The sequence below is a fragment of the Kockovaella imperatae genome, assembly GCF_002102565.1.
Source record: "Kockovaella imperatae strain NRRL Y-17943 chromosome Unknown BD324scaffold_24, whole genome shotgun sequence".
Lineage (NCBI taxonomy): Eukaryota > Fungi > Basidiomycota > Tremellomycetes > Tremellales > Cuniculitremaceae > Kockovaella > Kockovaella imperatae.
In genome coordinates, this window is record NW_019028964.1 from 41,414 (window position 1) to 55,179 (window position 13,766).

Genomic DNA, 13,766 nt, shown 5'->3' on the forward strand with positions numbered 1-13,766 from the left:
GCATAGATACTTTCAGTATCGGTGGACAACACGAAGCTAATGGGACACCGAAAGCTCTGTAATGCTCCTATCCAAGATTTGTCATCAGTTCTATGTACCTATCATTCAGGCGAGATATGGACTCGGTCCTCAGGGCGCCGTTGAATCTGGTCAGGGTCAGGTCTGCAAGTGACAGATACCCGTAGCTGTTCACTCAGCTTTATGTTAGCCAGCTCATCAGGAGGCCGAACGTTGAGAACGTTGCGTGCATGTGAATGCAATGCAGGGAATGCAGGCCCGGGTTTGGGGGTATTGTCCGAAATCGTGGAAAGATCAATTATATCGGTCAAGCAATCAGGCTGGTGAGGACGGTACTAGGCTGGGCTAATCTCGATGCGTCCTGGAGAACATAATGACAGCTGTAGAATGGAGGGGAGAGAGTGAGAGAGCTCTTACCCCGTGTTTGCCTCGCACTATTTGCCACGTGATTCAGAGAAAAGCGAGTCTGCTGCCGGAAGTTCATGTCGTGGAGAGCCTATGAATGGACTCCGCCCCCTCGCATCATTCACGACACAAAGTAGTGAGCAAAGTGAGGAGTTGAGGAGCGCGGAATCGTGACAAGCATCGAGACAGAACTGCAGATGCAACTTGCCTCCGATGAGCAGGCATAGGCCCGACTTATAATCAGGGTTTTTTAAATGGAGACCCTGGTGTCTTTGAACTTTCGAACTCATCGATGGAACAGATTATGGGAATCCAGCTAATACTAGCTCGAAGTTTGATAACTCTTTTTGATTCTGAATCAATGACTACCGGTGCAGGTCAGCGAGTTCGATTTAAGAATCGATACAAGAGCTCGTTTTCGATCCACCGCTGATTTCAGTTTGCGCCTGAGGCTTCCATCCGTCTAAGCGATCATTATGGATTGCTGAGCGGTTCATACTAAAGTTGAAGGCGTCATAGGTAATCCATCCCCGGCAGACTTGCTCTGCGCAAGAGGACGACAGCTCTCCAAGGCTTTCGTATCTTGAGAATTTTCCCGACCGGTCCTATGGCGAGGGATGAGAAAATTTTCAATGTTCGAACTCGCCGGTATGAGCTCATTCATCTCTTTTAAGAGCGCGATACCTTACTATGAAAGTATACTTCAGATACCGAGTACAGTTAATTGTGTGAATGCAAGTGCTGGCGAGTTCGAAACACATTCTCAAACAGGCATGTCGCGTCGCGGTCCACCCTGAATTTCATTTGCCGAAATGATTCCTTCATATTTCTAGCTCTTCAGCAAGGAGGGTCTGGGGACAGTGCTTCAGTAGTAAATACCTTTGTTCAGAGAAGCACAAAAGGGCACTCCACAAGACAATGCACTGCCATGTCTGAGTGTGAAATTTGGTAAAATCAGTTTCTTTTTCCCGGCCGTCCGATGCAGCGAAAACCGCCGGGGCGGGGATTTTTGGAGTCGTCGAACTCGCCGACGAAACTTGACTCTCCTCTTGTACAAGCTTTTTTGGCTTGACATAATTGTATTCAAGGCACGGAAAAGATGGAAACCACCTTTTTCATGCCAACGGAGCGAGTTCGATTGTACTGTAGTGAGAGCAGAAACCACTTCAGTGTCAGGAAGGTTCGGCAACCTCCGCTAGCCGATCCGCTACCCGACATACAGAGAGAGATCGAATGACTTCTTCATCAATATGTATATTCGATGTCCATGAGCTACGCAGCATTTCACCGATCTACTCTTCACATTCAGGCTTTATTTCCTTTCTCTGCAAGCCAGCGGGGCGTCTGCACCCTGGTCTTCTTAAGCGGAGGGCATGAGCGACGCCTCCTGATTGTACTTGCAGACTTCAAGTCCGAGATACCTCGACGTGAACCTTAAGACCCCGGCCGTCGTCGCACCTGGCCTATTCGCGTACCAATCTTGTCATAACATGATCGCTTTTCGTGCAACGTCAGCCGACGGGGGGATATACGGCCTCCCCGCCTATGATTCGGGACTATTGCAGTTGTTCACAAGTGATCCCAAGGCACGACGCTGCATGATGACTATGCAGAATCTGCCACGGACTGAAATATGCGACCGCCGGAGGCAGTGCTGTCATGGGCCTACACTTCGCCTGAATTAAGGCTATACAGTGCAGAGACAAAATCGCCTACACAGCTTGGGCAGACACCATACATTCTCCAGCATTCCGAGGACCAACACCAAAACGCAGACAACTTCCAGAAGAGGGAGAGACTAAACGTCTACGGCATTCCCAGCGGTCTCGCAAGACTCTCAGAATGGCCTAGACGTCGTCCAATCGGGTGCTCTGCCATGCACACAGTGTCTGGTGCTGTACCATATGCGCGTGCACAACTCTGACACTGAATGATCACACTTCTAGAGCAGCGGGTGGCACACCGTGGGCTGTTGAAACCGTTCCGCCCACAGATTCAAACTTCTCGTTATGACCTTTTGCCTCTAATTCGCGTCGACGTAGGTCACCGACAAGGGTGGTCTCCTCGAGTCTACCTTCCTTGACGAGCTGCTGCAATCGCTGAGACTCTTTCACCGGGTCAACTCCGGGCCTGAAGCACAGGTCGATGGATTCCAGCGGCAATCCTCGTGTCTACTTGGTCAGCCCTCACCTTCCGGCATGGCTCACCTCTGGCACGAAGAAGTATACAACCGCGACGTATGCAAGATTGCAGCACGCGAAGATGAACCAAGTCTTGTACCCAATATTCTGCACGATGATAGGAAACACGAAAAGAGTTGCGAAGTTGAAAGCCCACTGAGTGGCAGCTTGGAGACCGCCACCAACCGTTCTGAAACCCAGCGAGTGGATCTCAGTGCACATGAGCCAGACACCCGCCATCTGCTTGGTAAGCGCTCGCCGTAGCTGCCACCCACCCAGCCCCAGGTATAAAAGGATTGATATAAGAATACACAAACGGCGGCACCGATACCCGTCCCTTTGGTGTCGATCTTGATGAAGGCCGCCAGGAGGAACATGTCAACTGACATTGCAGCTGCCATGGACATGAACATTTTTCGTCGTCCGAATCGCTGTGCTGTCAGGTACGCTAGAATCCAGTCCTCACCTCGACGAAATACCATGTCATCAGACTGGCGACAAGGAACCAGATCTGGAGATAACCACTCATCAAACTCGCTAGTTCGTGGGTGAGGCCAATCGACGTCTGGAAGATAGGCTGAACGTAGAAGGAGATGATTGTTGAGCCACTAAAACATTGCGCCAGCTGGAAGAAGCAGCCCGTCAATACACGGCGTCGACCTCTCACGCCGTCGTTGGCACCGCGCAGGAAGTCTAGCAAAGAGTATCGATTCCCATTTTCGATTTCAATGGCAATTTCGATCTCTTGGAAAGTGGCTTCGACCTTTTCATCGTCCTCCGGTGCATCTGTTAATCAGGTTGCGTACACGCAGTGAGACCTACCGAACAGCATAGACAAAGATTGCCGAGCTTCGCCGGTCCGTCCTTGCTTCAACAACCATCGCGGCGACTCTGGTACGAATCGCGTCAAGATCATGTTGAATCCTGCGAGAATGCATTGAAAGGCGAACGGAAATCTCCAAGACACCGAACCAACGTATTTCGACATGCCGTAGTCGATCCAGTACGACAACATCAAACCGACGATTAAAAACGAAAGGGAGAAGCCGATAACTCGTCCTCGTCGATTGGCAGGAGTAATTTCAGCTTGCCACAGTGGACAGACGCTGGTGAAGATGCCTAGGCCAGTACCACCAATCAATCGCCCGACGATCAGTTGAGCGAGCGTGGTACTTGACGCCTGGATAACGGCACCCAAAGCGATGATACCGGTTCCGATCATCGTGTTGTTGGCTCGCGAATTGACTTGGCCAAATGCCGCCATACCTAGGGCACCAAACATGGCAGCGAGCTCGAATACACCGGTTGTCAGGCCAGTGAGGACATCGTTCAGGACAAATGTATGCGAGAAGTCGGCTTCATTTAGTACACCGCCTAAGACACCGAGGTCATAGCCAAATAGAATCCAACCGAAGCCAGCCATGATCGTTACACCAATCGTTGCGGCATTGCCACGAAGTTTGCCGACCATGACTTCTCGGTGTTAAATGTCGGCAGTCGAAGAGACGTGCGATTGCAGCTGGCGATAGGTTAGAGGAAAACCAAAATGAGGTCTGCGATGTGTCAAAGTCCACCCTTATGGGATGTCCAGGGCTCCACGGGGCCGCTTCGGGTCGCCTGCTTGCAACGGATCCTCGGGCCGGGTACCCCGTAGCCCGTTTCAACTGTTTACTGATAGAAACAGAATCAAGACGACGGGTTGGGCAGAGAACGGCTGATTCGATTCAATTTTATATTGCATGACGTCGATCGAACCACATCCGTAAATAGCCATCGGCATCGGAAAAAAGACCTCCACTTTCCCGATTTGACTCCCTGCAGTTTTTGTCCACGTTTATGTGGCGAAGAATGTCGGACGATCGGCCCGGAGGCTCCGGGCCTCCGCTTGTTTCGCCGCCCCAATCTTTTACCGGCAAATCTCACCAGAATACCGTCGACTATCCAGCTGATGGGCACAACATGGTCGTCGGATACCCAGTCTCGTTTGTCACGCCCTTCTTAACGACATCAGAGGTCCTAAAGCCAGACCAATACCATGACTCCAACCATCCCCATATCGTGTCCAGCGCTACCGTCGAAACATATGGTCATTCGCATGCACCTATGACCATTCGAATCGGAAATGGAGGCTTAGGCCCAAGCGGCTTGGTTGGACACCTGGCGGAGAGATTTCTCCAAGACAGGCAGTTGACGGAGCAAGTCAAATTCGAATGGGTCTGCAATCACTCGAGGCATTCCCAAGTCGCTTTGCAGGCGGGGATAGTCGATGTTGCCATGACGTATGAGAGGACCGAAGAGGCTCGAGCGGAAGCGGAGGGATGGTCAATCTCCAAAGGTGTATTCTGCCATGATCACTTTCTGTTGGTCGGCCCTCGTTCGAACCCGGCCGGACTGCCCTCCGCGGCGACCATACAGGAAGCCCTCGCTCGCATCGCCGCTGGCAATATGTGTTTCCATACCCGTGGGGATGGCTCGGCAACGATGCACCAGGAGCATGCTCTGTGGGAGACGGCGGGAGTGCCCTTCGAGCTCCGCAGCCGGTCGTCGTGGTATGTTCGGCATCCCCTGACTCCACGAGAAGCGCTGGTCAAGGCAAATGAGCAAGGCGCCTATCTTTTGACGGACCGGGCGACTTTCCTACCCGCCGTAAAGCTAGGCGAGATCCAGGACATGGCCGTGTACGTCGAGGCTGGGAGCAACATGATGAACTCTTGCGCACTCGGGATCCGAAGCTCGGAGAGGAGAACTATCGTTTTGGATTTCGTGAACTGGCTGCAGGAGGATCGTGCCCAGGACATCCTTGCGTCATACGCTCAGGACTGGGAAATGGGGCTACCGTTGGTGACGCCCCGGGAGGCGCCCGAATTTGTATCCCAACGTGAGTCAGTATCACTATAGCCGTCGCGCTTACTCAAAGACGAGCTTCGGCATCGGTTCGCACCTCACAGTGAAAGCCAGAGTGGAGCTTGCTAGACTCCCCCGCTCATGTTCCGTGCTTGGTAGCTGAGTCTGTTACAGAGACCGTCCGATGCCAGGTGAAGAAGTAGTGGGATGGTGTCGGAGATACTCATGGAGCGATGATTTTGTTTGTTCCTGGGCCAGCTCCGTCCCCGAAGGGAGGTCGAGAGAGGAAGAGATTTACTGCTTATGGACCTGATGTATTCTGCTGACGCGGTACAAAGCACAGAATTCAACCCAACCAGCTCATCACCTGCTTGTTTGATATGGTATGCACCAGTCATACATGAGTGTCTGCACAATCGCCTACACCCGGATGGGCCACTCCGTCATTCAATGCCTTGAGATGTCATCAGTTCGGAGTCGAAGTCGGCAGGTGTGCTAGACGTCCGACGCCATGAGGTTCGACCGAGTGGTGAGGTGGATCTACAGGTTAGGTGTATTCTCGCTCAAACCAGACTATTGGATAATCTGATTGGCGAGGGGGCGAAAGAAGAGCAAGGTGGGGCAAGCTCAGAGTAAGTGACAGTCTATGCCTGCTGTCAGCTCCCCGCCCCGCTCAATCACCAATCACCAAAGGAAAGACATCCCGTATGGAATTACGATATGAGAAATGGCTGAATGATGAACGGGTTCCTCAAAGGTTCAAAATTGCTTGAGCCGTTCTATTTTTGAATCTCCTCACTTTTCACCCGGTTCCCATTTCCAATCGAACTCGCCCGTGTCTTATTTTGATCCCAGCAAACATCAGTCCCTTGTTTGCAATGCCGGTTTTGAAATAGTCTTTCCCGCATTGCCTGCAAATATCCATTGTGCTGGCGAGTTCGAAGCAACAAAAAGGCTGAATGCTATCTCAGTATTTTGTGGCAGGCTACAGCTGACTCTCAGATCCACAGGCAGTGTACGATCGCTTCTTCTCAGGCCCGAACTGAGTCTGTATGATCATCCGCGGAGGTTCGTAGATTGGAGTCGTTCGGATTTGCGATTCAAAGTACTTGATGGGTACTGAAATCATATTCAACGAAGAACGGTTTAAGTCTCACATTACACTCATCGAGGTCTAAGATACTGTATGTATGAGCAAGTAGAACGTTGAGCGAGGCTTATAATGTCTCCGATTTTGTTCTGATTCCCGGGGTCTGGTAGCGCTGCCTTCTTGTCAAGAACAGACCTATCCGGCTCGAGGGTCCTACTTGGATGATGCTCTCTGAATAGGGATGTCAAGCTGGGTAGCTCATAGACAACGAATATACATATTGATGAAGAAGAAAGCTTTATCTTTATGAGCCCTACTCTTATACTCGGGTAACGGCTCGGCCAGCGGAGATCACCGCCGACCGTTCCTGACACTTCTTTACTCCTCGGCGTCACACCCTAACGGCTCAGGTCATGCTGGTTTCCTCACTCCTTGTTGGCTGTAACAAAGCTCGCAAGTCTACTGGAAAAAACCCCGGTCTTCTGGGGTCAAGACGAATCATTTGTGGATCAAGCGAGCTTCGCATGCTACACACCTCTGTCTCCAATACTGAGCCATGAACGGGAAAATTGATGGCTCACAACTGAGATGCTGTTGTGCTAGGATACCAAGAGATCGAGGACCGTTGATCCTAAGCATGGCCCCTTCTGGAGAACCGAGAATTGATCGGAAATAATCGACGGTGTTACCTCAGAACGTGGACAGCGTTGCAAAAGTGTTGGTCCTTTCGTGGAATTGAACGCTTGTAAGTGTTCCTCCTTTCCAGTGTCACAGATGTAAGCTCGGTGACAAAATGATGGGTGCTGCTGATGCACAACAATCAGCGCGGACAGTCCCATCGAACGGCATCGGCGATACACTACATGATCATCACTCATCACTGTGCGATCATGAGTAATTCTATCCCCTCATCGCATAGTGAACAAGCGTGCATTACCGGATATAGACTTTCATGACTTGCCTTCTCTCTCATGGGTGATTCACGGTGCGATGTCCCGAAAGCGGTCATCGCCGCCTACCTGCGTGAAGGACCACTCCCAAAATCTCCGCCCCCGCGAGCCTACAAGCATCGAACTCACATATCAATGCAAAGTATAGACCGCGAACGCGAGCATGTATTGGTCTATTCCGAATCTCGATTATTACAATTTTGACTCTCGAAAAATGACTGGATCGGCCGAGTTCGAATGCTCGTTTACTATGGTTGCCCATCCTTTTCGAGTCTCCCGTGTTTTATGAGATCGAACTCGCCAGCGCAAGCAACCAACATCTTATCCAGGTGATTTTCGTCATTATCAGGGCATGTTACCAGTTTCTTTGGTTCAAAATCCACTACATCATTGATCTCCGTTGAGTTCGATGATCCATGACATTGCACCACATTTATGCGCAGGGATTGAATCTTGCGGATGGCTCGAACTCGGTGAATGTGACCCTCCGATGCTATACCCGCCAGGTAGCAGTACACAAACATCATGAACAGGGCAGTGATTTGCTCCTGTCAAAGCGATAATGTGTTGGCAGCGAGTTCGAAGCATAACCCGGTTTTTCCTTCTTACCAGGTCCAGTGCGCGGCCCCGACCAGTGCGCGGCCCTGACGTTTCGAACTCTCGGGAAGGTCATTTCCGTTTTCATACATGTTTGCGTGTTGAAAGCATTGCATTGAGGACTGGATCGCTGTGGGCTTAAGTTACACTGCTGATTCTGCCCAGTTCGAGGCCTCTAGGTTTCGAAAACAGATCGACGACGCCCGTCCGAGTGGACATGAATCGGTTGACTGCTTGTCTGGGGCGGTAAGCATGTCTAAGCGGGAGGTATCCATACTCATACCATATCTACTTCAGTTGACTACATTGGAGGGAGCACATCCGTAATTGCACATGGCTTGCAAAGAGAACCTCCTTCGAGCATATCGAACACGAATTTCAAGAGCCACTTAGATTTACACAGACAAAGCAAACAAAATGATCGAAGCAAACAAAATAATTTTCCAAAAGCAAACAAAGTGAGCCATAGCAAACAATGTTCTCCCGGATCCTTCAAATTTGTCCATTTCACCGCTTGGCACTATGACTCCGAATCTTTGTATGATCTCGGCTGTCGTGGAGATAAATCATCTGAACTGCTCTGTCAGGACAAAAGAAGTCTATCAAAGATCGAATGTTGGCGGACAAGAAGCCCTCGATCCTTACGAAGGGGTCTGCAGGCCTGACGGTTTGAATGCACGCGCCATTTCCCTCTTTGCAGGCGATTGCAATCAATGTTTTTGTTGTCACTGACTGGGGAGTGATCAAAATCCATTCTGCCGGCAGGTCACATTCTCGCCCGCCGCACATAGAGTATGATAGCAGATCCACATTCTCGGTCTGGGCGCTTGCATTCCAGTTTGAGCCCGTGGTTGATATTCGTCGCTACACGGCTCTGCCAGGAAGAACATTATTCTACACGCTGCTGCAGACTCCGGCTGTGGAAATAAGCCAGTATTCGGGATAATACCGAGATCAGGGTGGGGCAGCACAGTGGCTGATCGGGCGTAGTGAGAGCATATGCCGCAAAGTGTCAAGTTCTCCATTCGAGCTGAAGATACAGTATGTATCTCCGAGCCATAATCCCATCACCATCAGGCTGTAGGATGAACACAAATCAGTAGGACTCAGCATACTAAAGCGGTGGTCTTTGGCAATCACAACACAGCCCCAAACAATCTGACCAAGGGGTGATCATCAATCTGATTCACATCAGAGTCATGTGCCTCAGATACTGATGGAGGCTGGTATAGGAGGTGATGCCATGTGCGCGTTCCTCCCTCAGTATATTCATTTCGGCGAATCAGGGAGCCGGTCCGTACAAATACGCGGTATAACGGTATAGAGGCTGATTGTTGCCGAGGGCCGTTCAAGCGGTGCTGTGGAAGGGTATTGTGCGCCTCCGTGATCCGCCGGAGGAGGGCTCAGCTGTCCTGGTCAAGCGAAGCCTCAAGATCACAAACAGTGCGGGCGAACCGCTGGCGGCATAAAGCCACGGCGCAACCTTCCCTGATCCATTCCCTTGGGACTTCCCCACTTGCTTGCCTTATTTCCGCGAACTGGCAGCCAAGTACTTCCCCTTCCATTCAGGGGGCCTTCATTCTATCCACGTATCCACGGACGATCAGGCGGGCGCTCTGAACGCTCGGCCAATGTGAGATGCGCTATAAAGATATTAGCCTGATTGACTCAACCCTAATTGAGAATGATCCGTCGGACACGGTCAAATGCGAGGCGCAACATCCAAAGCTTTCCATTTCCCCATTTCCCCGAAAAGCCGCGAAAACATGTGGAGCTGTAGGAATTAAAGTTTTATGTCCGGTGGCACCGCGTGGGGCGAGCATTTCGTTACGATGGCCGCGATTGAACTGCTCCGGCATATAACTCCGACGACCCCAGTCTCTCAGAGCATCTATTCGCTCGATTTCCCCCACCACTACGATGACTGAAGCTGAGTCACGAGCGCACGCGCCCAGCCCTGCTTATGAGGTTGGCTATGCGGGCGACAACTCTACCGCGGTGGAAGACAACATGGAGAAGAAGGAGGCCGTCGTAGAGCAGCAAATTGAGAGGCCTGGATCGCCCAACGAGGAAGAAGAAGAAATGGCTGCGGGTCTCGGTGTCATCGAGCAGAGACGTGCAATTCCGCTGTCTGGCAAACGAAAGCCCACGACAAAGAAGGAATACTGGTCGTTCATTTTCTTTAACATGTACTCGACTGCGAACCGTGAGTTGAGGAGGTTTCCATGGCTGACACGCCCAGCGCTCGGTGGAGCTGTGCAGAATATCAGACAGATGCTGTTGTTCGACGCACATCCGAGCGGTTTCATGCCGTTCGCCAACAGCAGTCAGCCAGGTGAGCGCGCAACTGCAGTGACTCATTCTGACAACAGTCAACACTGTGCTGTTGGACATCAATGGGATCCTGGCTGTGGCAGGTTTGGTCCTGATGTTCATTATCGGTCCTTATGCGGACTATGGAAATTGGCGTCCATGGATCCTAATCAGTGAGATTTCCCATGAGACCGTCTCCTAACGCTCAAAGCCACGGTCACTATTGCATGGGCGATTTGCTTCGGTATGCTCGCCATCAAGAATACCAATCAGTGGCAAGTCGCGAATGTGCTGTGGGCTATAGGCAGTCTGAGTGAGTGGAGAGGTTAGGAACTCGACTGAACGAACAAGCCGGAAGTGTGGTCGGCATCTTTTATCAAGCGACGTATCCAGGACTCGCTCGAGATCTCCCGAAAGTGATTCAATCGGAAGAGGACGTATTGAATGGACTCAAAACGTGAGCCAAATTCTTTATTTGACGGCTGAGTTGCGTAGTCCCGAGGAACACGACAAGCTAGATTCAATGGAACGAGCACAGGTGGGGTTTTCCGTTGTTGCGAGGGGCTGATACGCTTCAAGGTTTTTAACTATGCGAGTATCTTCAGCTCAGTCGCGGGCCTGGCGATGTATGGCGCCGCGTATGGCTTGGCTAGAGCTCTGCAGGGGGATGGAAGCGAAGCCGCCAACCTGCGTGCTTATCACTGGCTCATCATCTTTTACACCCCCCTCTCAATGATCTTTGCACTTCCATACCTCTGCTTCATGCAATGGCGGCCCGGATCGGCTGTCCCGGCGGGTATCACCATGTGGACATCGGGACCTCGGTGAGTGACGTTGTAAGGTTGTGTACCTGACGAGGTAGGCAAGTGGTGTATGCTGCCAAAAGTATCTTGCAACTCAAGCAGACTCTTTTGTATCTGGTCGCTTACATCTTCTTATGGGAGGGTAAGTCACAACTCGCGCGCTCTGGGCTGACATGAAGCCATCGGGGCGTTCATCGGCGTGTACGCCATCCTGCTGCTTGAGTGAGTTGCAAATCATGTGACGCCGCTGAGAATGAGGAACGTGCATTATTCGCCGGCACAGAGCACGGCATTCACACTTGTTGGTGACGTTGCCGGAGGTCTTGGCACCGTCGCTATTCAGCTGCTACACAAGAAGTACGGCTTCAAGATCAAGTGGATCATGTTTTTCGGATCGATGACTAGCAACTTCCCGAACCTATGGGGTGCCATCGGGACGTTTACGAACAAGATTGGCTTCCACCATTCGTGGGGTGAGTGACAGGCTGTGGGATTCAGCTAACTTGCCAATTCAGAATTCTGGTTCTTCCAAGTCTGGAATATGGTGACGGCTTGTGCCTCGACCTACAATGTCACAATGATTTCCGAGGTCGTTCCGGCGAGTAAACTATTCATGTTTTACTCGCTTTTCAAGACCGTCGTTGGAGGCACAGGTTTCAGCGGTCCTTTTATCGTAGCTGCGATCATCAAACAATCGCATGGCAACAGCAACACGGCCTTCTGGTTCCTCTTTGCGATCGGATCCATTTCTACCGTCATCATCTTCTTCGTTGATACTGACAAGGCAAAGATTGATTGTGCGAAATGTGAGTCACCGCTTGCGCCAGACACTGACGGGATAGGGGCGGAGCGGGAAGCGGAAGAGAGATATACCGAGGAGCAACGTGTGGAGAACAAGCTAAACGTGGAAGTGGACGAGGATAGACATGTGGCTTGATGCGGAGAGCCTGGGGCATTTGTCGCGTGACTGGTGTAAATGAGAAGATCTATATAGATTCTATGCACAGATTCAGGATGAGTCGAAGACATGTGTTCCGGGGGTGGTTACGATAGTGCCCCTTGGCTAAGACTTTATGGGGACGACTGAGGGCGCCTCTTTTTGGAGACTGGCCACGTGTTTCGGATTTGGCTACGGTACAGCCAAAGGGAAAACAAAATGGCTCGAACCTACTCAACACGGCTGCGTTTCATTCCAGCCCATTGCGTGTGCTTCACGAAGGTGGGACGTAAAAGGGAAGGGCCTGACAAAGAGCTCTTTGTGTTCCACTCATGCTCCTCGTCTGTGATGCTTTCATAAGACATAGGCTCGATCGAAAACTGCCCAAATAGGTAGTGCGTGCGCACGCATCTGGAACACCTGACCAGGGTGGGAAGAGTCAGATGTCCCGAACTATGACTCAGTTCATTTCTGGAAGCAATCTCACTTGACATCTGGTGAGGACACAAATAGATCACTACTCGCCAAGTTGAGGCGCGATCTAGCCAGTGATGCGCGATCCGGCGGACCGGGTGGTAGGCGTCTTCGGCGTTTCCTTCAGGCAAATTGGTATCAGACGATGCATCAGCTACCTTTTTGCTACCTCTGAGACTGGATCATGATGCGTCTGATCTTTTCTTGTACATTGTCTAAACTCCGCGTACGTGAACAACCATGGTGAGTTCATTGATGTCATCATCGAGGGCCTATTTGGAGGTGGATCGCTGGCCAATGCCCAACCTATCCTATTTGAGACTTTTCCCCCAGAGGAGCAGACCATCGCCCAGGGCCTGTTTGGGGCGGTGGTGATTGCCGGGCCCACTATCGATCCGGTTCATGGCGGATACATCGCCAGCAACATGAGCCGGCGATGAATCTTTTCGTCACCCTTCCCGTCGGCACTGTGGCGGCCATACTCACCATCATCTACCTGCCCAAAGACAAGCCTTTCATGGGCATCACACGGTCCATTGACTACCTCACCATCCTCGCGTTGGCCCTTGGACTAGGCAGATTTCAAACGGTGCTCGAGGAAGGGCAAACTGAAGGTTGGTTTAGCTCCAATTTCATCCGCACATTCAGCGTGCTGAGCGCCTTTCGCCATGTGGCCTGTTTGTGGCGCACACTGCGCAGCGCAAATCCATTGGTGGATCTTAGGGTTCTCAAACACCGCTCTTTGTAGACAGGCTATATTATTGGTACTTTATTGGGCGCAGGGCTGTACAGCGCCAAGTTTACTGTGCCCAACTACGCGCAAAATTTTATGAGCCTCACTGTCGAGCAAACAGGTTACACGCTTGCCCGAGGGCGCAGCGCCCATGAGCGCAGCGGGGATGATCTGTGTCTCCTTTCTCGTGCGTCGCCTGGATATGCGCATGCTGCTTGGCCTGCGGCATGGCTATATGCCCCATCACCACCTAAAATATGTACATCATCAACCCCCGTGTAGACCGGCACTTTTTCTTTTTGGGGGTTAGGGGGTTAGGGGGTTAGGGGGTTAGGGGGTTAGGGGGTTAGGGGGTTAGGGGGTTAGGGGGTTAGGGGGTTAGGGGGTTAGGGGGTTAGGGGGTTAGGGGGTTAGGGGGTTAG

The 13,766-nt window shown here is 51.5% G+C and overlaps 3 protein-coding genes across 3 annotated transcripts; 2 read left to right on the forward strand and 1 right to left on the reverse strand.

Moving 5' to 3' along the window:
• Window positions 1–2,143: 2,143 nt before the first annotated feature.
• Window positions 2,144–4,401, reverse strand: BD324DRAFT_640124 (general substrate transporter). The gene is made up of 5 exons (XM_022017319.1): window positions 3,426–4,401; window positions 3,070–3,389; window positions 2,879–3,034; window positions 2,631–2,843; window positions 2,144–2,594 (listed from the first exon to the last, which is right to left on the reverse strand). The coding sequence occupies exons 1-5, from the start codon at window positions 4,072–4,074 to the stop codon at window positions 2,358–2,360; spliced, it is 1,575 nt and encodes a 524-aa protein (XP_021867701.1). The 5' UTR covers window positions 4,075–4,401; the 3' UTR covers window positions 2,144–2,357.
• Window positions 4,402–4,527: 126 nt separating this feature from the next.
• On the forward strand, window positions 4,528–5,663 carry BD324DRAFT_286293 (hypothetical protein). The gene is made up of 2 exons (XM_022012379.1): window positions 4,528–5,481; window positions 5,521–5,663. Exons 1-2 carry the CDS (start codon window positions 4,563–4,565, stop codon window positions 5,574–5,576), a joined length of 975 nt encoding a protein of 324 aa, XP_021867702.1. The 5' UTR covers window positions 4,528–4,562; the 3' UTR covers window positions 5,577–5,663.
• Window positions 5,664–10,166: 4,503 nt separating this feature from the next.
• On the forward strand, window positions 10,167–12,199 carry BD324DRAFT_606291 (autophagy-related protein 22-like protein; the record flags this gene model as incomplete). Its single annotated transcript, XM_022014009.1, has 11 exons — window positions 10,167–10,419; window positions 10,457–10,570; window positions 10,609–10,710; window positions 10,749–10,854; window positions 10,893–10,935; window positions 10,977–11,221; window positions 11,260–11,342; window positions 11,380–11,422; window positions 11,459–11,673; window positions 11,716–12,006; window positions 12,043–12,199. 11 exons carry the CDS (start codon window positions 10,167–10,169, stop codon window positions 12,135–12,137), a joined length of 1,590 nt encoding a protein of 529 aa, XP_021867703.1. The 3' UTR covers window positions 12,138–12,199.
• Window positions 12,200–13,766: the final 1,567 nt, after the last annotated feature.

Bases quoted from the DNA above. Each gene is read 5' to 3' on its own strand.
- BD324DRAFT_640124 (XM_022017319.1), bottom strand. From the start codon at position 4,074: ATGGTCGGCAAACTTCGTGGCAATGCCGCAACGATTGGTGTAACGATC. The intron at 3,390-3,425 runs GTAGGTCTCACT...CCTGATTAACAG, and splicing joins ATCTTTGTCTATGCTGTTCG to ATGCACCGGAGGACGATGAA. The intron at 2,595-2,630 runs GTGAGCCATGCC...CTGACCAAGTAG, and splicing joins TATACTTCTTCGTGCCAGAG to ACACGAGGATTGCCGCTGGA.
- BD324DRAFT_286293 (XM_022012379.1), top strand. From the start codon at position 4,563: ATGGTCGTCGGATACCCAGTCTCGTTTGTCACGCCCTTCTTAACGACA. The intron at 5,482-5,520 runs GTGAGTCAGTAT...GCTTACTCAAAG, and splicing joins GCCCGAATTTGTATCCCAAC to ACGAGCTTCGGCATCGGTTC.